The 26667-nt window shown below is 35.9% G+C and overlaps 1 protein-coding gene across 1 annotated transcript in view; it reads right to left on the minus strand.

Annotated features, from left to right (window-relative positions):
• LOC131050267 (disease resistance protein RUN1) overlaps positions 1-10308 on the minus strand; it is a 38761-nt gene extending 28453 nt beyond the window's left edge. Inside the window, exon 1 of the mRNA XM_057984456.2 lies at positions 9596-10308. Coding sequence (XP_057840439.1) covers positions 9596-10140 — 545 coding nt within the window. The 5' untranslated portion in view covers positions 10141-10308. The remainder of the gene's footprint in view (positions 1-9595) is intronic.
• Between the last annotated feature and the right edge of the window lie 16359 nt (positions 10309-26667).

A 26667-nucleotide genomic window follows, 5' to 3' on the forward strand; every position in this document is an offset into this window, starting at 1 on the left:
TATATGTCTGACCTAGATGTTAAGGTGAAGGAAGTTTTATCAGAGGTTTAATCATTAGTAAGTTGGCATTTATAAGTCATTCGTGTATCATCCAAGCAAACTTACAATGTAGCAGGTGCGAAGGATGTCAAAAACATCATGAAGATAATGTGTTAGTGTGAGAAAGCGGACATGAGGGTCAAAGGCAGCACTATAGTAACTAGTAAGCACCAAGACACTCAGCATGACAGTTTGATAGGACAGAGCTATGAGAAGCCCTCACCAAAGTTGCAGTCAAGGGGGAAGACAGTACCAAATGACAAACCACAATTGTTGAGCAGGTTAGAGCAAGGCTTAGAAAGAAGGAAATAGACAACAAAAGAACATAATTAATGGTGCTAAGGGGCAGTTCAGTGAGCAAAAATACAGAGAAGTTGCCTAAAAGAAAGTATTGTGACTATTAAAGCTATGATGACAATGAGGAGAAAGCAAGAATTCTGTCACCATAGCAAATAATGAAGGATGTTTAGTGTTTGAAACATTGAAGTGACATGACAGCAATGAAATATGACATCTCAAGAGCCCACCAAGCATAGTCACAAGCACAGAACAGTCATTTTAAAGGGCAAATACAAATGAATAGCAATGAAAAAAATCATTTCCAAATACCATGAACAGCAATGAAAGCAGCAGGTGATGATCACTAAAGTTATTTCTCACTGTTAATATCTTGATCTCGGACTGAGTTACCAGGTTCGCCCCTGGGATGCCCTGGTACAGGTCCGGGTTCGACCGGGTCCGTGGTACGGGTCTGGATCGACCTGGGTTCGACCAAGGTTCGAAAAACCCATGGTGGGTTCGACCAGTCAAACCCAGTCGAACCCAAGCGGACCCAGTCGAACCCGAGCGGCTGGGCGGCCCATAAAGTTAAAAAACAAAGCAATTTTTTTTTTTTTTTCAGTTCCGCCTTTTAAAAAGTGAAAATTATAACCTAAAAAACACTTCTAAAACACTTTATTGACACATTTCACCTCATTTGTGTTGCAAACAAATTTTTTATGAGAGCAGGTTGAAGAAAGGTTGAACAAAATTTGGCTTCCAAGATCAAAGAGGAGGAGTTGAAGACTGATTTTAGAAGCTTCAACAAGTGTTGCAGCATCATTTCCATACATTTTCAAGCTTCCATTGGCTGCAAGAGGTTAGGTTTTTAAACATTTTTTTCCAACTATTTTTGTTTCACAAATTGTCAAACATGAAACTTGAATTTTTTTTCATTATTTAGTTTTTGTTTTTGAATATGTTTATTTTATTTCTTGCCATAGGAACTAGAATGGCATCTACATCTTCCTCCATTGGCAATGAACAAATAATTGCAAAACAAAGAAATGATCCAAATTCTCCCTTATGGAAATATGTGGACATTATAAAACAACTTCCGGGAGGTGGGGGATTCTGTTGGAAATGACATGGATGTGATATTGAACATAATAGTTCATATTATCAGGTGGTAGGCCATTTGTGTGGAATAAAAGGAAGAGGCATCAAAAAATGCCCTGGAAAAAATGGTAAACCTATACCAAATGAGATAGTGATGAAATATATTAGGGAGCATGAGGCGGCAGAAGAGAGGGAAGCCCGTAGATTGAACCAAACCGCATCAAAGAAAACAAGGGGAATGCAAGGCCCTTCTAATCCCAGTATTGTAGTAGAAGACCACCCCTTCTTTGCCACAAATGAACCTCAAAGTGAACCACCCTTGACACGTAAAAGAACAAAGGGGCCTTTAGAAACCGCATTCCAAAATGAGAGTAGAGACAATGCTGATCAAGATATAGTAAGGTGATTTATGCAAATGGGTTGTCATTCAATGTTGTTCGCTCCCCATATTGGAAGCAAATGATAAAAAGTGTTAATGAGGCACCAAGAGGGTATAAGGGCCCCGGTTATGGGAAGGTACGTGGAACATTATTGGAGAAAGAGGTGAAGAGGGTTGAAGATGCATTGAAACATTGAAACCCATAAGGGATTCATGGGTTGAGACAGGTGTAACAATTGTTTCAAATGGGTGGAAAGATGCTAAAAACCGACCCTTGATCAATGTCATAGCGGTGTCCCCTAAAGGGGCAATGTTTTTGAGAGTTGTGGATTGTGAGGGCCAAATAAAAGATGGCCAATTTATTGCAGAAATTCTCATCTCTGCCATTGAGTCTGTGGGACCTCGCAATGTTGTCCAAGTCATAACGGACAATGCAAACAATTGTAGAGCTGCTGGTTTGTTGGTTGAGCAACGCTATGATCACATCTTTTGGACACCTTGTGCGGTACATTCACTCAATCTTATGCTACAAAGGATTGGGCAAAAAATAAAATGGATCAGAGATGTGTATGCAGAGGCTGAGGACATCCAGATGTTCATCACAAACCACCACATGTCTCAAGGGATTTTTAGAACCTATTCGAATTTGGAGCTATTGAAGGTAAATGAAATAGTAATTTAATTTTACATTTTCTGATTTTTTTGAATTTTCAATGTTAATAATATCATTGTGTAAGCTATATTGTGTATTCTTCTTTAAAGTTTGGCTTTATTTTTTAATCATTTGGCATTAATTTGTGTTATAGGTTGCTGAGACCCGTTTTGCATCAAACACAATCGTCTTAAGACGACTTGTGAAAGTTAGAGTGGCACTATGCAATATGGTGATCAGCACCAATTGGACTGTATGGAAGCAAAGTAGCACTGAGAGGGCAGAAAAAATTAGGGATAGAATATTGAATGAGAAATGGTGGGATCTTGTTACATATCTCCTAAGTATCACTGAGCCCATCATGAGCATGATTCGCTATACAGACATGGATAGGCCTTGCATAGGTGAGATTTATGATGGCATTGATTCAATGCTTGAAAAAATAAAGGTCACTATAAATGAAAAAGAGAATGATCCTCAGGAGAAATTCTTCAAAGAACTGGAAGTAATTATTGTAGAGAGGTGGAATAAGATGACCACTCCTTTGCACCTTCTTGCCTATGCCTTGACACCTAAGTACTATAGCAATCAGTTTCTTGATAAACCAGGAAGGATTCCACCATGGAGAGATCTAGAAGCATCTGATGGGTATAAGGCAGCATTTCTTAGACTATATCCCGATGATGATTTGCGAGATGTTGTTACAAATGAGTTCATAGAATTCACAAATGGCAATGGTCTAGGTGTTGATGCACTTCGTCATAGATCCAAGAAAGATGCTCATAGCTGGTGGTACTTCCATGACACATGCTTCCAACATCTACAACCCCTCGCTATAAAAGTTTTATCACAAGTAAGTTTAATTAATTAAAATTTTAAATTTACAAGTTCTAGTTTATTTATAGTTTACTTTGTCTTCATAGGTTGCTAGTAATTTTATTTTTATTAATGTATAACTTTGATTGTTTAATTTGTCTTCATAGGTTGCTAGTTCATCTGCTTCAGAAAGAAATTGGAGCACATACTCTTTCATCCACTCAGTAAAGCGCAATAGGCTACTATCAAAAAGAGCGGAGAATTTAGTATATGTGCATTCCAACCTACTTCTTCTTTCACACAAATAACATGACTACACACAAGGGGAAACAAAGATGTGGGATATAGAGCCAGAGCATACTGATTTGGATGCTCCTGCTTCTCAGCTTCTTGCATTGACACTTGATGACTCGGAAATTGAGCCAACTTATAATGCAAGTGCAAGTGGCATTGGCTCATGTAATGTCAATGTCAATGAGGAGGAGGAGGATGAAGAATTAGATGATCCATTTGATGATTAAACTTTAAGTTTATATTGTGGAAAGTTGAAACAATGATACTTGAATATTTTGTCATTTTGATATTAAACTTGATGTATATGATGCTATTATCAATTATGGTATGATCATGATGCTATGATTACAAGTTTATGTTTGTTTTGTTGTTCATATGATGCTATGTGACATGCATATTTTAATTCATGCTTATAGGCTTCACAAATATCAAAATATATATATATATATATATAAAAAAAATTTACATGTTTTCGTACTAACGAACCCAAACGAACCCAAACCCCTTTTCAAAATTTTGCCGTACCAGTGTACCGGGTTCTTCGAACCCGAACCGGAACCGGAACCCGAACCCGAACCGGCAACCTAGATCTCGGAAATGTTCTTTGGTTTAATTGTCAGAGTAAGGCCTCCCTACTGGTTCTTTGCAATGACAGCAAAGGGTGTCAGTCAGTGCAAAAAGCTATTAAACATGCCCTCTTTTCCTGCAAATGGCAGTTGGAGAAAAGAATAAAATCACCAAGAGCAGTTATAGCCATATCTCACCATCATTTACTCATCCAATGAAGTGGAGACACTTACTGAAAAATTCAAGCATACTTTCAGCTGTCCTAGTTGGAGTCATCCAGCTTTCTTCCTTTCATGCTATGATGATAATTTTCAAGGAGATAAGCAGCCCAAAGAATCTGACTTAGCAGTTGATGTCAGGGAGCATTTATCACAAGAGAACATGCCCAATTTTCACAGATGTTGGTTAGACATGCCAAAAGTACGTCTTGATGGAGCTTTCAGTGGAGTCAAACAAGGGAGTCAATTTCGAGCACCCAGAGATGAGCTTTGACCCAGCAACCAAAGCAAACACTCATCATTTTTTATCCTCAAAGCATGTGCCTAAACAACAGGATGCTGTTGGACAGTTAATAAGGACGCCTAGGGCAGATTTTCAAGTAGTTCTGGCATTATTCACTATGCATTGTAACTCTTCAGGGTTCTTTCCGGGTATATTATGCATTGTAACCCATTTTTTCCTCAAGAAAAACAACATTGTAAAATCAGGTTCTGTCATTCTCAGACTTCTGGAGCTGTAAAGAACAGCTTTTCCCACTAAAACTCAGTGATCTTGCCTTCTTTTCTCACTAGAACTCAGTGATCTTGCCTTCTCAAAATCTGTTTCATTGTGTGCAAAGATGATGATTGATAAATATTACTGTGTCTTTATGCAAAACTTCTAATGTATGTCTCATTCCAGCACCTTTAGATAGAAGAAAACATACTTTCTTTGCAGGTTGTAGGCTGTGTGATTAGTACAAACAGCTACTAGTTGTGAAAAGTTCATTTTCCTTCTTGTACTGTTAACATTTTTACCTTCCTATGAAGCACTCATGCATGGATATGTGAAAACTTTTGAGTTGTGTCATTGAGTATATGTATGTCAAAAAAGCAGTATAGGTCTACAGTCTAAACATATGTTGGTGCATCACCTCTTTACCTCTTTAAATCATGGGTTTCATTAATGCCATTTTTCATCCCTTTTCTCAGCAATAGCAATAGGCAAGTTAGATTAAGTGATCTCCAAGAGAATCAACCCTCTCTAGAGGTGGGATCTCAAAGTACCAAAGCCCCCACTCTCAGAGATCATCCCATGTTTCATTGGATAGCTAAGTAAAGCACTTAACCAAAGCACATATCAAAATGAAAACAGTTATCTAAACCAACCACTTGATTAAATGCAATATTCATGACCATAAATTTTAAAGAGGTCATATAATATTTAGTTCAGATTCAAGCCATATAAGCTATTAACAAATGAAAAACAATTAAAATCTAAAGCGGTTTTCTACAATCACTTCCCATACATTCTTTGAAAATATATGCATTGAGACCCCAACCCAGTCTTCAACACAACCACATATTACATCACCACTTCCCTCTTCAAAACCCCAATAACAAATACACAATAATGCTTCATGAAGCGAATATTTCAATTTATTTTTTAAAATTCCATCAAATTGAATACAATTTGAATTATATTTTTTTGAAATGAATGTTTTGTATGCATACAATATTTGATGACTGATATAGAGATCGTGAAGTTAATAAGAATGTTTTTAATATTTTGCACATTTTACACCTCCAACGGATTGTGCACTCATCCATGCTTTTTGGGGATAGGAGCAACACATAAAGTAAGGTATGTAGGGTTTAAGGACAAGAACACACTAACAAGAAATTGTATGCCTCTTTTCAAGTTGGTTAGTCAGCTCATGATAGCATTCCCATTATTTTAAAATGCTACTTAGTGACCTTTTCTATTGTGATGTACCTATATATAAATGCCATGGATTAGGGTTATGATTGGCAAGGTACATCTTATTGTGTAGTGAGTTTAGATTTGATATAAAGAACTCGTAATAATTAATTCTTCCTTGGAACAAAACAAGATGAGAATAATATCATCCCAATGTTTATACTCAAGGTGCTATAGATGTATGAAACAAAGAATGATCTATAATATATAGGCTTTAGGATGCACAAGTTTAGGTGACAAGTGTCTTGGTGGAGGTTGAGTTAGCAATTGCGACCTATGGACTAACTCAACATGTAGGAGAAGAGGTGCCAACTAAGCTCATTTTGATGAGTGACATGTGGTGCTTGACTACTAGCAATTAAAGAGATGAATGTGGCAAATGTGGCCATGAATTCCATCAATCAAGGGAGTTGACATGTTATTATTTCTTAATTTCCTTCAATAATAAAATGAATCACCTGAGTAAACTTAATATAAGGTACTAATTATACAATCTAAAAGACTCCAAAGTAGAAAGAGAGTATACTCCCTCCTCCCTAAAGGGGAGAGAGAGAGAGAGAGAGAGAGCCCATGGGATGAAATTCCCTCATGATGAGAAGAAAGATGGAGAATGAGAGAGTCCCCCAAAGTGTGTTGCCTCTCACACTAATAAAGAAATTCACATTGCAAGGTGATGAAGATCTATGCTTGTTGAATAGCAAATCCTCCCATGAAAAGAAGTGAGATTATATGGATATGTAGATATCTTTGCAATTCATGAAAAAAAAAAAGGGAAAGCCACACAAAAATACTTCTCTAGAAGTTGTGTAGCAATCAAGCAATGTTGGTGATGAGTGGTGCCAAGATCAAATCAAGATTGCTATGCCTAATTGAAGAGGATGACTACTCAAGACCATGTGGACAGTTGTGTATAGCACTTGTGCCAAATAAGTTGTGTGTGGATGTGGAATCTCAACGCATGCTATATGGCTACACTACTCAGATCCCATCATATGTCTTATTGCAAGAAATCACTTGAAGCCCTCAATGAATAATCTTTAAATTTTGTAGTGTCAACAAACGATGATGTTGATCAAATCATAGTGCATACCATATGACCACATTGCTCATCACATAAGATATCCACATTAGATGCTTAAGTATGAATAAGTGGTGAAGTTGTTGGTGTTGGATGCATGAGAGAATCAAGTTAAGTCTCTTTTCATCATAACATTCAAGACTTTCCCAATAAACAGGCTCCTCATTTGTCTCACCATTTTTAAAGGATTCTAAAACAATCAAGGGGTAGAAAGTAGTCCATAGTGAAACCATCTAGGAGTGGATGTTCATTGGAATCTCCATGCATCTCCTCAATTTTGGTCCAAAGTGTGTGAGGGCGCTCAATGTATGAGAGGACCCACGATGTTTGGTCAATAAAAATAAAACCTATCACTCCTAAGACATGATCATTTTTATTAGCTCACACTTGCTTCTACCAAAGAGTGCTCAATTTGAAAACAAGACCATACAAATGGGGTAAGAGGTGAATCCCTTTTCAATACATTCCGATTTCAAGGTAATTCAATAGAAGGATGAATTGAGTTTATTATAAACTTAGATTAAGTGATTGGAGATCATATGTGCAAGTTGAGGAAAAGATAATAAATCTCTAAGAAAACAAGTTGTTTGAAAAACCAAGCATTGTGAATAAAAACCAATCACATCACTACAAAGTACACAAAAAGGCCCATTTTTTTATTTACCTTTGTATGGTCAAGGCCTCTCAAAGTTGAAAACTTCATTAGTGAGGGGGTTTGTTGCTAGCTGGTGATCAATTGCTCACATGTAGTAGATGACAATGTTGTTGGTTTCAAAGACATCTAAGCAACAAGTTGGCAGTAATGTAGGAAGTGATATTGTTGAGACACTCAATTTGCAAGCTGGCAATGCCTTGGTGATGCTGAGTGAGTGGAGCAAAGGTGGTTGTGTTGAGCTAAGGGTCATAAGAAAGATGATAAAGGCTATCTAGAACTAGGGGAGGACCATATGAATAGCGACCACTAGAAATTTTACTATCTGCTTTTGAGGATTTAAACTTGTCCACTATTTTGAGTGGGAATATTAATAGAATTGACCACCTTATCACATCTACGACAACTAGTGTAAGGGGGTCAATTTCCCAAAATGCCCTAAACCCCTTCATGTCAAATTGTCAATGCATGTACATTTTAAAAGAATTAAATTTTAATTTAAAAATAAATAAATAAATGCATAGTACAATATGTGCAAACCTATGTCAACCTATGTTTATAAGCCGTACACCCTCAACTTACAAGCCTAGGGCCATCATATTATATTTTTATTAACTTATTTGATTAGGCCAAGTTTTAAGCCAAGCAATACGTTTTGATGCCTTTCATATTAAAAAGCATTGTTTGTTTTACTCAAAATTGCCTCCAGACAGGTGTTGACTGCAAAAAGCGAAATCAAACCCTAAAATAAAGCTATGCTAGATGGAGTTGTCAAATTGAATCCAAAATAAAGTTGAAGATCTTGTGTATCTCTTGGTTAGTGCACTCAAACTATGTATTGTATTGCAATCCTATGATTGAGATTAATATATTAAGTATGTTTTAGAGACTAAATTTAACCAAAAGGATTTTCTCAAGATATACCTACTTTATATCTTTTAGTTGTTACTCTGTTCAAATTTGTATAGATATGTTGTTACTATGTTCAAATTTGTATAGATATGTTCTTAGTTGCTTTGTTTCTCTAATACTATTAGCATGGATCTAATCTAATTTCTTTTCAGAAGCAATTGAAATACAACATTTTAGCTCATTTGGTTGTTTGCATGAGGATAATTGCGATGTTCCATCTTTTTTTAATTCTTAATTCTTGCATTCTCGACAATAACCCATATTGAGCTAAACTCTCTAAGATACTTCCCTACCACGAAAATTTGAGCTCTTAGAATATAATACTAAAAGTGCAAATCAGAAATAAAAATATTTTTACACAGACATGTTTGGTTCAAAACAAAGAGGTAATAAAGAAAGTAGAATTTGGAAACCATAAAAAATGGATAAGAAAGTTTCGAAACCTATATAGAACCTTATGATTTTATGTTATAATGTAGGTAAATATTTTATAATGCCAAATTGATGATCAATTGTTTTTTATTATTAATATAAATTTAATTTATAATTAAAATTAAAACAATCATTTAAATAAAAAAATTGTTTTGATTAAAATAATCAGCAAAAAAATAAATAAAGACTCGTTTTGGAAAATTAAAAAACAATTTTATATTAATAATTTTAAGTTTAGATCTATATGTTCCATGACAATAGAATCATATTATTTCAGTAGCTCTAATTTCCCAATTCAAAATAAAACTAAAAGCCCAAGCCCCTTCCCTAAAACCTCGTGTGAGATACATGCCACTCGTTATCCTGCCGCAACCACTAAGTAGAAAAAATAAACCAAAAATATAGAAAAGCAAGCAGGAAGTCAGGCTTATTACTTACCCTTCAGTTATATCCATGGACCATCCAGAATGTTCACAGATCTTCTTAAGGGCATGCTTCCACCCATCAATCTCTCCTTTTGAATATCGATTTGGAGCATGGCCATGGTGCTTGAGGAATGATTCCTTGTAGGGACTGGAGTCACTTTCAGGATGTCTAACATCGGTTGGATCCACATGATAGAAGAGAGGAATGATCGAGCCAGGGCTCCTCAACATTGCAGCGGCCTCCTTCAGACACCAAACTGAATCTGCGTAGCCTTCAGAAAATATAGGAATGCATATGGCACTACTCTCGATTGCTTTTTCCAAGGTCAACCCAATTATTTCACCCTTTTCCAATTTGTGACTGTCTAAGAAGACATTCAGTCCTGCTGCTGAGAGAGCTTGGTAGAGATGATCAACCAGAGTCTTTCTCACGTCGGGTCCCCTGAAACTCAGAAACACATGATAGCTATTATTGCTTTTAAAGATAAGTTTAGGTGTGGGAGGCTCGTATCTGACAAAGGGTTGCTGCTTAGGTGTGGGAGGCCTGTATTGTTCCATCTTAGAGCTGGATCTCAAGAGGAAAGAAGGGTTCCTAGGTAACAATAGAAAGAAAACAGGGAACACAACCAAAATTTCAGATGATGAAATGAAAACACAAATGTTTCAAATCTGATCACACATTGCCGTGCCCTATCTGCAAATGAAAACATACAAATGTTTCAAATCCGCTCACCCATACATCTACTTGTAGATTACTAATGACAGCTAACATTGAGTACAGAAGTCAAAGACAAGTTGCCCAGTCACTTCAACTTTACTGGCACGGCAGACCGGCCAGCTGTTTTTTAAACATTTTTTTTCCAGACCTAGTAAGTTGGCTTCTTAACTTTTCTTTATTGTCGGTTAAGTTTTTGTTTGTTTGTTTTTGTTTTTGTTTTTTTTAATCTTTTACAGTTCTTTGGACACTTCTATTCTGGTTCCAAAACGGTATTACGGATTGACTAACATGTAGTCACGTGTTTTACACCGTCAATTTTGCAATAAACGGTTGCAATTGACTAACACATCGCTATCACGCTCTATGAAAGGTCCGTTTTAGAACCAGAATAGCCGCAGCCCAATTCTTTTTAAGAGGGGAAGGTACCAATCAGGTCTTGAATAGAGGAAGTAAAAAATAAAAGGACAAGAGAAGCAAACGCATAAGAGGGAGAAGAACGAAGCAAAAAGGGCTTGAAAATGGAGGAGAGAGGTCACGAAGGGGGACAATGATGGCTCTTGAGGAATGAAAGCAACAGATGCCAAGAGAGACTAAGCTTCAACCCATCATTGTGATCAGGATGATTAATGATTTTGATTGCCTCCTTAAGTTTCCTTTGAAAGAAGTCCTCCCTACACAAGATCTAAGTGTCCTCTAAACACACACACACACAAAATATATATATATATATATATATATATATATATATATGTCCTCTAAACACACACACACACAAAATATATATATATATATATATATATATATATATATATATATATATATATATATATATATATATATATATATATATATATATATATATATATATATATATATATTTTAATCGATAAGAGGCCGAAGTCAAAAAATTTATTATTCATTTATGAAATTATACATAACTTCACTCATGCGGGCGCTGGTAGGAAAGAGTGGAGTCGAGAAAACCTCCAGCCTTGCCCGGGACCATAGTCCAGCAAATCTTTTGAAAAATTACAGTATTGATACATGAAAACCCCGGGCCAGGGTAATCAGGTGTGAAGGTTTTTTGTATTTCCTTCCCTTACAAGCCCAAAAGAAATGTTTTCAGTAACCTTATGATCATTTTCCTCTTTGATTTTGGAGTTGTTCTTTAGTTATTTAGAGTCGCTCCATAATTGCCCATGATACCCTGTTTGGCCTGCATTGTCAGTTACTCAAACACTTGGCAATTTTGTTAGTATCATCCTGTTTGGCCTGCATTGTCAGTTACTCAAACACTTGGCAATTTTGTTAGTATCATCCTGCCATTTATATCATTTGACAGTTTATTGTTGGATACAAAACCTCAAGTCATTTCCAAAGCAAACATAACCCCTAAGATTATAAAATAATAAAATTTAAGAGACAGAATTTGAAGTACCGAATACGATTAGGATAGAACAAGATTGCCCAGAGATCCTACCAACCATAAAACCTCAGTTTTCCAACTCTTGTTTATGCTCCTGGACATTATCCTTAATAAGGGTAAAATTCAGGCTACAACAACAAGAGTAGGCAAAGGGAGATTCAGTCAATCCATCCTGCCTTGCCCTGAAGTTTTATAGCAAAAGGAGATGACTGAGTGGATGTCTATTCACAGTTTGCATGTTAGCCACATAAAGTTCACCAACTTAAAAAATGACATGGAGATATCAAAATATAGAAAACATCAGCAGATGGCATTAAAACTTCAGCAGATGTCCTTCGAAATAAATCAAAGTAGATACCCCTAGTATTATGCATTCAGATACTATCTAGATTATTTATTTAACTGTTTTAATAGCAAAATGATGATGTATATCTGTATAGTAGGTATTCCTTCATGCCCATTAAGTCACAGTAATTTGTAGGATTAATATCATACTAATTTAGTGTCTTATATGATACTTAAGTTTGTTTTTAAAGCTACGATACTATTTGCTATCTTAGCCCTAGTTTCAGATAACTGTAAATTGTATCATGTTTTACCTCAAGTTACAGCTTAAGCCAGGCCCTATAGCTCTGTATTAATATCAAAAAATGGAGCTAGGCTCCCCTAGAAAGCAGAGCCACCTCATTCCTCCCCAGAGGACGAAGAAGAAGCCCTTCCCTCCTCCAGAACCAACCCTCGGCTCTGAGGAAGTCCTCAAACCATGTAGGTTTAGGAGGGTGTCTCACATGGAATAAGAAAAATAGAAAGTTAACATTTATGTTAATTACCTCGATCCTTTCCGCGAATACAAGCACTCCATCCGTGGAAATGATAGGGAATCGAGGCACTGGCCTGTTATTCCGAATGAGAATGTCATAATTCCTTGGCCTCAGAATAGTCCCTTCATTGTCAATATTGACTAAAACCCTCTCAAGATCAGCCAGAATAGAGGCAGTGAAGACCTCTCTGCACAGAGCACTAGTATCTTCACGATTTTTGGTGGAGCTCATAGTCACAGCGAGAAACATGGCGGCCACGTCCGTGTTTGCCCTGGTTCTATCCGAATTTGTGAGGAAATCTGGGCCCAGGATGTTCTCAATTGCATCAATCACCAAGGTGTGAGGGAGACGCATAATGCGCTTGAGGCGGTCACGAGTGATGGCCCCTTCAAAGGCCATTTGTCTCTTAGAACTGCAGAGTTTAATTGGGGTATCCATCGCCTGAAAATTCACAACACGGGATCTCAGGAAAAACTGTAGAGCATCAACTTGTAAGACCTTAAGCTGAGGTTGGTAGCTGAATGATTTAAACAATCCGAGTTAGCTCATTCTGAAAACATTCATTCCAAAACTCCACTTTGGAAGGATTTCATTGGTTGCAAAATAACACATATCCTAGAATGATGCGTCGACTGAGGTAAAATCGTGTGGAGGAGCTTGAAATAATTTTGACAGAAGAGCAAGCACGTACGCTTCATACTGAAGCTCTGACATATCATAATTATTAAGACAACATGGGGATCTTACCATTTTATAATATTAATTAAACCATAATTGTGGGTTATTAGATCCTTAATCTGGGCGTCACCGATCGCACAATTAATGATCGGCCTCTTTTTTATGAGTAAAGGAACGTATATGCCACTGATAGAGATCCTCGAGATTTTAAATGCAGAGCCATAATCATTAGTGTTTAACTGAAAATTTCTATATTTGTTTTTTGGCTAAGATAGAGTACATTTCTAGCAGGTAAGTGTTTATTAATTAGTGTTATTTGCTTCGGGTTTATAAAATAAATTATAATCTTAATAAGAGTTTTATTTTTCTATTTTTCTTCTTCTTTTTTTAAAAGAGTGTAAAATCTTTTTATTGTTATATGAGTATCTGAAGATATTTAAGAGAGTATTTATAGTTAGCAGGGGTAAGTTTTATTCTTAATTTTGCTATAAATGTGATTTTCGGGTAATTTGGATATCCAAGTTAATATATATGGTAAATATACTTATTTATAAATGGATTATATAAATACCTGTATATATATATATATATAACCCTCCCCTTATATATACATACAGGTATCTATATAGATCAAATGAGTGATTTTTTAAAAAATTATTTGATTTAATGTGTAGTGATATATATATATATATGATTAAGGTGATGTTTATATGTGGATATAAGAATATATGATTTCAATTATATGTCTATATATATTAGTGATTCTATATAAAAGTGGAGCTGTATAGGTGTGTTTTGATGACTCGTCTTAGTTATAGAGGCTTATATACAGTGTCTGCTAATATAACAGCTTATTGGTTGAGGGTTGTTGTTGGGAGCTACATGAATTATTGTCTTGCCATCAACTCCCATATTGGCAAGGGAGTCAGCTCTCCTATTGCCTTCCCTGTAAATGTGGTTAAAGATGACCCTATCAAATGTTTTTATGTTTGTCAAAATTTTTGCCAGGGAAGCATTTAGTCTCCAATCAGGCATGAACCCTTTTCTAAGGGCATTGATGATAATAGCCGAATCACCTTCAATGACAATCTTCTTAATATTAAGTAAAATGCCTAAGTTTATTCCTACATCCAGTGCTTGCATTTCTGCAACATTATTAGTGCATGATCCGCAGGGGAGAGCCATAAAGGCCACCTCGTCCCCATTTGAATTGTTGAGGCAACAGCCCAGACCCGCCCTCCCAAGGTTACCCCACGAGGCACCATCAAAGTTCAATTTAAACCAACCCTTGATAGGAGGGATCCATTTACATTCTTTGCGAGATAACTCATTTACTGGGAACCTTTACCAATGAATGGAGGAATTTTTAGACCTTTCCATCTTAGTCTCATTTTTTCATCCCAGTATGACATATTGATGTCTCTCTGATGATTTAGGGTTTGGTTATTTACTATTTCAACTATGGTGGCTTCAATTTTATTGACCAGTTGATACCATTGCATTTTGCTATCTTTGAAAACCCTCCTATTTCTCTCCTTTCAAATTTCCCAAATCATAATAGATGGGGAAATGATCCATAAATGTTCAAACATGCTGCCAATGTTTCGGATTGGCCAAGCGTGAAAAAGATCCAAAATATTATTAGGAATGGGGGAATACCAGATCAACTGCTTTCTTAACCAGCCCCAGCAATTATGAGCATAATCGCATGTCACCAAAAGGTGATTAGAAGACTCCTCATCCTGCTCACATAAAGGGCACCTGCTCGGCCCTTCATATCCAAGTTTCTTAAAAGTCTCAGAAGTGAGGATTCGGTTCTGAATAGCCAACCATGCAAACAGACTTGCTTTCGGAAGGCACCTTTTATCCCAACACAAAGATAAGGGTAGATTGGAGCGAGGGATATGTTTTTTATTTAGCATATGTTTGTATCCCTCCTTTGATTCATATCTTCCCTTTTTAGAGCCAGCCCATATCAATTTGTCGGAATCAGGAGTAAGGGCAATATTTCTTGAGGCCAGGATCTAAGATAGGAAGGATCTCTCTTGGGCCGAAATATCAAGATGCTTCATTGATTTCCATCTCCATTTTTTCAAACGCCCTATGCTAAATTCTTCAATATAATCATTTACATGAGAACCCCTGAGTCCTTCAAGGGTGGGAATAATTGACTTGAAATTAGGAAGAGTGATGAGGGGGGGGAAGGCTCCCCAGGAGTCTCTCCAAAACATGGCATCCTGCCCATTGCCAATGCACCAAGTTAACTTGTCAGATATGATGCTTCTGCATTCTAGCATGAAGTTCCAGATTCTAGAGCCCTTAGGAGGGTGAGCAGTCCTAAAGATGCTTATAGGATCTAGGTTGTGCAGATATTTGTTAAAAAGGGTACGGGCCCATTTAGCGTTGGGGTTGGAATACATCCGACAAACTAACTTGGCCCCCAGTGCTTTGCTCTGGATGAGAAGGTCTTTGATGCCTAAACCACCCATTTCCTTGGGTAAGCAGATCTTGTCCCAGGCAATCAACGGAAGTCTAGCCTTGTCTTCTGAACCTTACCAGAAAAAAGTCCTTATGTGACTAGTAATCTCCTTCCTCTTGGAAGCAGGAAGATCCATACATGAGAGTTGGTAAATAGGCATGGCCGAGAGGACCATCTTGATCAAACTGGCCTTCCCTGCAGAGGAAAGCCATTTACCTTTCCAAGAGGATATTCTGTTTGTAATCTTAGTCACAACCTGGTTCCAGAGATTGGATGATCTAGTGCCTTTGTCTATGGGGTGACCCAAATATTTACATGGCAATTCTCCTGCTTTAAATTTAAGGATTTTTACAATTCTTGTTCGAAGTTCGTTGTTTGTGTTAAAGAAAGTTATATTAGACTTCATAGTGTTAATTTCTTGACCAGAGATGCTAGTATAGTTATTCAAGATTTTTTTAATTGTTTTAGCCTCCATATGGCTGCTTGACCCAAACAACATGGTATCATCCACAAATTGTTGATGGGTGATAGGCTCCATGTTAGAGGTGATTTTGATACCAACAAGTTGAGCCTTATCTCTGGCCCAATTAATCATTCTTCCAAGAGATTCAACCATTATAATGAAGAGAAAGGGGGAGAGGGGATCCCCTTGTCTGAGGCCTCTAGAAATTTCAAAGAAGCCCTATGCAGCCCCATTGACAAGGATTGAGATCCTCGAAGTAGCGATATATTCAAATACTAAATTAATCCATTTCTTATTAAACCCAAAAGCATCCGGACATTTACAAAGAAAGTGTCAATCCACTTTATCATATGCTTTCTTGATGTCCAATTTAATCAACATGCTTGGTACTTTGTTGTTTTGTATTGAGTGAATAGCCTCCTGAGCAATGATTATACCATCATAAATGGATCGATTCGGCACAAAACCTGTCTATTCCTCACTGATAATTATGGGGAGGAGGGTCAGTAATCTGTTTGCCATTGTTTTAGTGAGTAATTTATATAGGGTGTTACATAAAGCTATTGGGCGATAGTCCTCAAAACTTTCCACGACCTCCTTCTTTGGGATAAGGGCGATGAATGTATTGTTGAGTTCTCTGAGAATTTTCCCAGAGTTTCTCATCCCCTCTAAGGCCTCAGTAATTTCCACACCCATGAAGCTCCAACATTTTTGATAGAAGTGAGCCGAGAACCCATCGGGACCAGGAGCCTTGTCCGGACCCATTTGAAATAAGGCTGATTCTACTTCTTCTGTTGTTAATTTTTTGTTGAGCATTAAGTTGTGTTCTTTTGATATTAATTTCGGAATATTTTTTAAGAAATCACTCTCCTTAGTCCATTTAGAGCCTCCCTATTATTAAGGATAGTCTCAAAATACCCCACAACAATTTTAGCAATGATTTTAGGGTTATCAGTAAAATCTCTCGATGCCAATTTGATCTTATTGATTCTGTTTAATGTTCTACGATGTCTAGTGCTATTGTGAAAGAAACTCGTAATTCTGTCACCGGCTTCAAGCCAGTTGTCCCTCGATTTTTGTTTCCAATAAATCTCTTCACGAGCTAAAATTTCTTCATAACGAGCCAAATTGCTTTTTTCCCTTTGATATAAGAAGTTGTTCATCCCAAACTTGATCACTTCATCATTAATAATCTCCATCTCCTTTTCAGTCTCTATTTTTTGTGAAAAGATATTTCCAAAGTGTTCTTTATTCCACCTTGTTAATTGTTGCTTAATCTTTTTAAGTCTGGTTACTACTCTGAAAGTTTTGGAGCCTAAGACTTTAGTGTCATTCCACCAATTTTCAATGAGTTGTAATAGATTTTCATCTCTAAGCCACATTTTTTCAAAGCGAAAGGGGGTTTTTGTCGGTTTTAGAGCTTCTGTTATAATCAATTGGACCGGGAAATGATCTGATCCGGAGAGGGGAAGGACAAAGGTTTCAGAGGACTGTGACAGATTACCAAATAGGAAAAATTTGTCCAGTTTTTCTGCAATGTTGCAGAAGCCTTGTCTTCTGTTATTTTAGGTAAAGGCCTTGCTCTTGGCAGTTAAATCTAGCAAGCTACATTTATGCATCCAATTTCTGAAATCTAAGCATGATTGAGTCATTTTGTTATTGCCCCCCCACTTTTCCTTGGGATCCAGAATTGCATTGAAGTCTCCACCAATTAAGCAGGTTTGTTTAGCTTCGTTTAGAAGGAAATTCTCGATTTCCTCCCAGACTTGTTTTTTTGCATGTGTTTGTGTGGGGCCATAAACATTAATTAATGTGAAATTTAAGTTGCTTTTGATGCTAACAACTCTTCCACACATCCAATTCGGGGTCTTCCTTATAAGATTGAAGGAAACTTGCCTCGGGTCCCATATGATGGCTAGTCCACCAGATGCTCCAGAGGCAGATTGCCCTTCAAGTTCTCTGATACCTATTTTTTTCTTTAAGTTTGTTAATTCACTGTTATTTAGTTTGGTCTCTTGTATTAAGAATAATTCCGGGTTGTATTTGGCAATTCATCGTTTAACGATACACTGTTTGTTAGGAGCATTCATGCCCCTAACATTCCATGTAAGGAGTTTCATGGTTCATTGAGAAGGATCTTCCCCTTCCCTACCTCAAAAAGATTAGTGATTTTAGTCTGACCCACCGCACTACCAGCCCTAAAATAGATTTCCTACCACGCTTCTTTTGGTCAGTGGCGAAGTCTGGGGAGGAGCATTGCCCCATAGTGTTAGCGATCCCCAGGCAATCCACGATTTCACTTGCCACATCACAAAAGGGAGGGTGCCCATAACCTCAGAGAAGGGCTTGCACAACTCTCTGGCTAACAGTGATTTCTGTAATGCAAGTTCTTCCTCATCAGCAATCTCATTAATAAATAACTCCATAAGGTCATCTGTAACAGAGTTACCCACATACTCAAGAATGCATTTATCTTCAAGGGCTCTTCTATCATCTCCACTCATCATCATGGAACTCTTATCTGTTGAGTGATTTTTTTCCTTTTTGTTCTTTCGTTTTTTGTTTCTCCCTTTGCTTTTTCTTTTTCTTTTCTTTTTCCTTTTTATTTTTGTCCCCATTTTCCATACTTAGAGCCAGATTGCTAAGAGAGTCGTTTTCCTCCAATGTGATCTTATTTTGAGCTGATAAAGCTTCCTGGTGAATGGGGGTGGTTTCCAAGATAAGGGGGCCATTAGTTTCACCTACAGTGTTCACATCATTGAGAGTTTTGTTGGTTGTTGGTGTGGAAATCGGCGAGAGACTCTGTTTGTTCGCAGGGTCTATCCTCCTCTATTCCACTATAGGTGCTGCACGTGAAATTTCATTTTCCTTGCATTCTGATAACCTGTGTGTGTTATTTGATACCATAGATCCCAGATATTGTTTATTAAACATGAAACCTCCCATAGGGTTGAATTTAATGTTCAAATCCACCCCCATAGAAGCCTTAATGCATGTTTTTTTTGACCCCTGATAAGGGGAGATTCTAGTCCTAGGAATGAAATCCTTCGCGGTGGTCTCTAGTTTGATTTCATAAATTGAGTGATTTGTAATAATTTTGATGGGATCAAATGTTGATTTACCTATCTCAATGTTGGCTGAAATTTTGATATCAGAGGATTCCAGATAGTTATCCTCCAAACCCTCAAAACCTCCTAAAAAATCTCCTAATTTTTTAAGGACCTCATTATATATTAGTTCGACCAGCATGTTAGGAAATTGAATCCACTTTGGAACCCTAATTTTCTCAACATCTTTAGGGGAAAAATTAGGTTTCCAATTGAAAAATTTGAAACAGTAGCCCTTAAAAAACCTATGATTATTTTTAAGTAAATTATCTTTAAGATCCACAGTATTGCAATTGATAAATAAAAAATCGTTTTCTAAGCTCATGATACTTATCTGGTTTCCCGTGAAGGATTTCAGCCATTGCTGAATCTCCGAGGACAGAGCGCCATAACCGAACCATTTGCCAAAGAGCCCGCGAGCGTTGTAACATTCCCATAATTCATCAACAATGATTATTACTTATAATCATAATATTATCTGTATTGAAGTCCGACGGCTTCTGAAAGTTTAAAGGGCCATGCTTAGGGTAGACCTCCTCCCTTCTTCTGGTGAAAGAATTTAGGTTATATGATGAGGGTTTTCTAACCCCAAGTTTGGTTCTGTTAGCTCTAGAAGCCATATTCACCTGGATCTTTGAAAGAGTCTCTGTCTGCAAGATAGGAGATCTTGTTTCGTTAGGGCATCCAGATGATGATATATCTCTTGAGTGAATGAGGGGCGCCTGCTTCTTCTGAAATAAAGTGATTTTCTGAATTTTACAGGGAGACCTTGCCCTTCTTATAGTTTTTTGCCGGGAATTCACCGCCAGAGAAGCTGAGGGAACTTCTAAAAGAGGAAGATGGTCGGACAAAGCCCCCAGGGCTCTTCTACTAATATCATTGAGCTTTAAAGTTGTTAAATTAGCCCCCGTAACTTCAGGGATTAGGGCATTAAGACAATTCTCCAGGCGAGTAGCATCATTTGGATCCTCCAGAGGAGCAAAACTGTTCTTCCATTGCCCGAGATGCCTCCCAGACCCAGGTAAAAATCGTTGAGGTTTCACAGAGGGGTTTCTGCCTTTCACAGATGTATTCGCGATTCTCATTTTTTTTTTATAATATAGGATTTGTTATGTTTAGTTTTTATATATATAGTTTAGTTTTACACACATATATATATTTGGTTTATATATTCCTATTTTGTATTCTCTTTTATTATTATATTTTATTTATCTATTTTGTTTTTTTGTGTATGTGGTAGGACCTTATTTTATTTTTAACTTTGGTTGCTCTTTTCTTTTTTGTACTATCTTTCTAGATTCTTTTATTTTTTCTCCCCACATTTGTCTCTTCTTCTTATATTGGCTTTTAGTCTTTTACCATGTAGGCATTTTTTATTGGTTTATTGTTTGGGTTTATTCTATTATTTTTCTTCCTTGTTCTTCATGCCCTTCATCTCCTTAGAATTCTTGTTCATCCTAATGATAAATTACGAAGTGTGATTCAAAATGTTGATGATAAAAATTTGCACACACAATTAAATCTAGAAGCAATAAGTGAATAATATAGATAAAATTTAATGATTAGTAATTCATGAATAAAATAGAATGATCATTGAATATATTTAAAAAGTTAAAAAAAATAGATTTATTTAAGATATATGTAATAATCATGTAATGTAGATAAAAATAATCATTTAACTATTAGATTCAAATAGCGATTCATGATTTGATATAAATGAGTAGCTTGCCAATGATATCTACAATTCAATTTTATTTGTTCAAGAGATCCATTTACCATTGTATTTATCCAACTATCTAATGCTTGATTCTTCTATTTCATCGCCTAGAAGTTATCAATCTCGCTCTTGGATATCAAAATTGGGGTATTTATAGAATTACTAGTTGCAAATGCCATTGGAGTTATAAAATCTTTTACAAAATTTCTCAATTGTTGTAGTTGTTCATTTAGTTATTTTTAATTTTTTCATATTTAAAATTTTCAACTTCAAATTTTGAATGGTAAAGTTAGATACGCCACCTCTTCTTCCCTTTTTTGTTTACCCAAATTGACTTAGTTCATTTAGCAATACTGAGGGGTCATTTCTCTGAAATCTTTATCTACAATAGGAGTTGTTATTTCAATAATCCTTTCCCTATTTTTGTTCCCTTATGGCTAAGAGAATTATAGGCTTCTTATGAGATTTTTCTTTGTTTATCGTTGCAGGTATTGCTAATAAATCCAATTGTTGCATTTGTGCAATCCTTGTTATAGCAAAAAAATACAACTTAAGAAAATTTGGGGCCATGGGCCAATGGTAAAGAAATAGTTGACATACCTATTGGTGAGGACTCCTTAGAGTTGATTACATTGTATCTTGTTGAGGAGGACTCTTTAGAGTGAGTTGAGTTATTTGTTGATCCATTTTTTTAACCATTGTCATTTGTTTCTCTATGAAAATGGTATCACACTATGACCTTGTCTTACCTAGATAATTTGAAAATGCACTTGGATTTGAGGATGTAGTAGGATTAGTCTCTATAATTGTATTATCTCCCGCGTGAACATCTTCCATATTTGCATCATCTATGTCCATCTTATCCCCCATGGGATCATCTTCAATGTTTTTCTCTTCAATTGTTGTGGATCCAGAAGCATCAATATTATTCATTTCTTGAATCCTCATTCTTCTATCACTTTGATGGTGTGCCTCCTTCTCTCTTTGTGCTTGAATTTCCTCAAGAGTCATGACACTCATTTCTTTCCTCTTTTGACATTGTTTAGATCCCATGATTAACAAGTTATCACTTTTACTTTATTGAATTCAAAAATAAAAAATTATTTCAATTAATCCTCCTCCTCAAAATGGATCATCACATGTACATTATTCCACTCCAAAGGTATCCAATGATTGACTCCTTCCAAAAATGGATAAAAAAGCAAGAAAAGAACATCAACAAGACAAGAATCATAAAATAACACAAAATTAGTCATTGTTGAATATATAGTAGAACATGTTAAGTTGTAGAAAATGACTAGTACAACATTCATTAAAAAAAATAAAAAAATAAACTGGATCTTATTTAATTTTTCAAATCGGGATCTCATATCTTAAACAAAATCACGGGATCCCGTTTGCTTTTTGCTTGTTTAAATTTACAAAAAAAAAAGCAAACAGAATCCTAAATCCTACATGGGATCCCAATTTGGATTCTAGATCCCATTTTTTTTAAATAATTTTTTGGCTCGGTTTCCCCTTTGGATTTCACTTCGAGAAAAGGCTTGGAGAGCTCACGCTTAGCCTTGGAATTGGTTTGACCTACAACTTGAAGGCCATGTGAGTGTCCATACAAAATACTAACTTTGGACATATATCTGAAGACCTTTTTTTTAAATCTTCTGAAGAAATTAAAACCCATTACAGAAGAGACTGTCTAGATTCTGAATATTCCAAGTATTTTGAAAAATAAATTATATGACACCAGACTAGAGACAATCCTATACACTTTCTTAAAAAACATTATAAGTTTAGGTCAAGTTATGCTTGTCGTACACAAGGGATTTTTAAAACAACAATTATGCCCAATAAAAAATTAACAAAAAATAAATAAAAAATAAATTACAAAAAAAAACATCATCATCAAAGGTAAGTGTGCTACAAATCTTTTCCCAAAAGAATTCAGAAATTATAATATTAAAATTATTTATATTGGTTAGGTTAGGGTTATTCTCATGTTATTTAATATTCTATCACTTTAAATGGAATCAAATGAGAATATTACTATATATTTTAATATTTTTGATGTGTCATTTCTCAAAATCGGAATTAAAATCAAATTACAATACATATATTTTGAATCTACAATGTATATAATTAAAGTTACAATTATAATTCAAATTACATTAACTAATTCTATTTCTAAATTATATAACTTCAACCTTATGATTTCATTCTCATGGAGCTTTACTACTAGACTAATTCAAACAAGCATTCTTATTTTTAACATTGAAAAGATAATAATAATTAAAAAAATAAAATCTTAAATAATTATTTTATTAAAGTTATTACTTCTATTATAATATTAAAACAACAAGTGTTTGCCACTACATGATAGTTGTTTAAGAATTTGAAAAAGCTAGGGTTTGCTGCAATTTTTTATGATTTTTACAGCAATTTCTTGTGATTTTCGCCATTCTCTCTTCGACCCAGTTTTCAGTTTGCTGAAATTTTTCAAGGAAAGCTTTTTGCACGGTTAAGGTCAAATGATCTTAAGTTTTTTTGTTGTGTGGTTCTGGTTTGTTTCTAGTAAACAGTTTGATGTTGTTTGTTGCTCTGGAGAGGAGATTTTTGTTTTATACAACCCAATAAGATGAGAATAGAGCTTTCCTTTCCTTCCTATAGTTTTAAAATTCTCTATCGGCTTCCATTGGGGCATCAAACATGAGGATTAAAGAGAAAGCAAGAAAGGGAGGAGGAGAGCAAGGGGTTGAGGAAGGAAATAAGGACACCGGGGTTTCTAATGAGAATGAGGCAAGAGTATCTAAGGAAGGATCATCTAATGATCAAACACCTAAATGCAATGAACCTGAACCAAAAGGGAGTATGAAGATTGCTGAAGACAAGAAGATTAATGAAGAAATGGTTGAGGATATAGGCAAAACTGTAGAATTTACACTCCCCAATGATGTAGTTGATTATATTGTTGAATTTCAACATAGATTTGTAATCTTGTTCTTTCTTAGAGGGATTCCTTCTGAATCTAAATTTTATAAATGGGCTTAGACTAATTGGGAGAATAAGGGATGGAACATTGAAGCTATAAGAGGGTTAGGCAAAGGATATGTATCTTGTGCTTTTTTTTCTTTTTTTTTCTGTTGATCATGCTCAGGCTATGTTGCAATATGGCACTTGGGTGATATGTGGGCAAATCTGTTATTTACAAGCTTGGTCACTAGATTTTCACCCAGAAGCTCCTTTTAAATCTCAACATCCAATGTGGATAGAACTGCCTTACTTGAACCTTTCTTTCAGACCATTTTTAAAAGAAATTGTTTCTTAGATTGGCAGAGCCTTATGGTGCAAAAATAGCTCTGACAAATTTTCAAGCCTTAGGGTTCACCCTAGGGCATGTATTGAAATGGACTTGACTAAACAATTACTAGAAACCATTAAGTTAATAGGGTCAGGGTTTGAATTTTTCCAACCTATAGTTTATTTGAACAAGCCCAATGCATGTTTTTTTTGCTGACAAGGACACCTAATTAGAGACTGCCCTATTAGGAAATAGAGATTTTCTCAAATTCAAGCAATTGTTGCATCTAGTCCACATCAGATTCCTAATGTCCCTCAACCAATAGTTTTGCCCACACAAGCAACTCAGCCTAACTCAGACTTAGAAGAAGGAAATATGAACAATATGGAGAACTCTCCATCTTATAAGGATGTCATTATGACTAATAAATGGAGATTGGTTAGAAAAATAAAGGATCCTCCCAGGTCCTCTGAATTTCAGAATCATGTTTCTTCTTCTAAGAACTCCCATTCTTCATCTTCTTCAGTTGTTGCAAAAAACGTTGATCATGTGTCACATTCTTATGAGGCACAAATCTCCATCTCCTTCCATATGTCGTGGGGATTCTCCTTCTTTTGTGAGACAACATTCTAAATCCCCTAATTCAACAAAGGATGTTGGCTACTTTTATCAAAGTATTGTCACAGCTAATCGGTTTGATGTCTTGCCACAAGAAGAGTGCCTTTCTAAAAACCTAATCATGAAGCATAAGATTCTCTCATGGAATGTGAGAGGGATCTCCCTCCCACATCGCAAATATGAGGTTAAAGAAGCTATTGTCAAATGGAAACTAGATATTATGTTTTTGCAAGAAGTTAAATTGAATGGAGCCTGACTTGGTTCTTCTCTGTCTAATGTATGGAGAGATGTTATTTTCTTCTATACATCACATAGAGAAGGGAGAGGCGGGGTTGTTATTGGTTTATCTTCTTGGGAAAGCAAGTTTATCATTGAAAACAGAGAGGACCCATCACATAGTTGTGTGTGGGTTCTCTCTTTTATTAATGGTAAACCAATTGGTTTTTGCACTGTTTATGCTCCTAACATTGCTAAAGAAAGGTGTGAACTATGGGAATGGATGACCAACAATCTTCCCCAAGATGATTGGGTTATTGGAGGGGACTTCAATATGGTAGAATACCATGTTAATCACAGTTGGCATAACGGAGTCAAATTGAGTGATGAGGAGTTTGATAGATGGTTGTTTTGTCGGAATACTCTTGCGGTAGTTGACCCTATCTATAAATAGTTGCTTGTCAAAAAAATAATTGGTTTACATGGTCTAACTGCAGATTAGGTGTTGATAGAAAACTTATTACATTGGAGAGGTTTTATATTTCTCCTAATCTACAGTTGTTTCGTGTGGCTAATGAGTGTTGGGTTAAAGTAGACTATTCTACTTTATTATCAGATCATTTTCCTATTGTTTGTATTTTGGAAGGGGAAAGTAAAGAAGAGCCTTACAACTTGCCTTTTAAGCTCAACAATTCTCATATGAAAAATCCTTCTCGTGTTGCTACTTTAGTTGGTGTGTGAAATTCTTTTCCCAAGCCTGAAGAGGGGCAATCTTGGCAGGTCTAGAGGCAACATGTCATCTAACAATTTGTCACCTTTTTAAGATCTTTTGGTAAAAGGATGGCATGACAGAGGTCCAGCAAAGAGAAGTCTCTTAAAGGGAGATTGGAAGTCACTAGGAAAAGGCTCAATTTGGATCCCAATAACCTCTCCATTTAGACATCTATTGCTGCAATTGAAACCTAGTTGCGTAAAATTGAGTCTTATAAAGGTCAAGGGGGCAAGATTAGGGTTAGATTACATTGGATGAAGGAGGGTAATAAAGGAACTAAGTATTTCCTTAATTACCTCAATTATAAGAATAGGAAAGAGTATGTTGGTGCTCTTAAGGATGAGAATTGGACAGGTGTTTACTAATCAAGAGGAGATTACGAAATTATTTTATAATTTCTATGAAAATCTTTTTAAAGAAGACTCTCATTGGCTTGATGTCAAGCAAACTTTGGAAGATATTATAAAAGACATCATTCCAAGGAAGGTTGACTATCAATATAGCAAATACCTCGATTGGGATATGTCCATAAAGGATTTGGAAAGGGTTGTCTTCTTAATGGCTCATAATAAAAGTCCAAGCATTGATGGGTTATCTATTGAATTTTTTCAAAGTATGTGGCCACATATTAAGGATAACTTTTACCATGTTTATTTGGAACCTTTAGGGAATGGTTCATTAGGTCTTGAAATTAACAAAGGCCTAATCAAACATCTTTCTAAAGGAAAAAATGAAGATTCTCTTAATGGATGGCATCCTATCACTCTTCTTAATT

The sequence above is a fragment of the Cryptomeria japonica genome, unplaced genomic scaffold (assembly GCF_030272615.1).
Source record: "Cryptomeria japonica unplaced genomic scaffold, Sugi_1.0 HiC_scaffold_17, whole genome shotgun sequence".
NCBI lineage: Eukaryota > Viridiplantae > Streptophyta > Pinopsida > Cupressales > Cupressaceae > Cryptomeria > Cryptomeria japonica.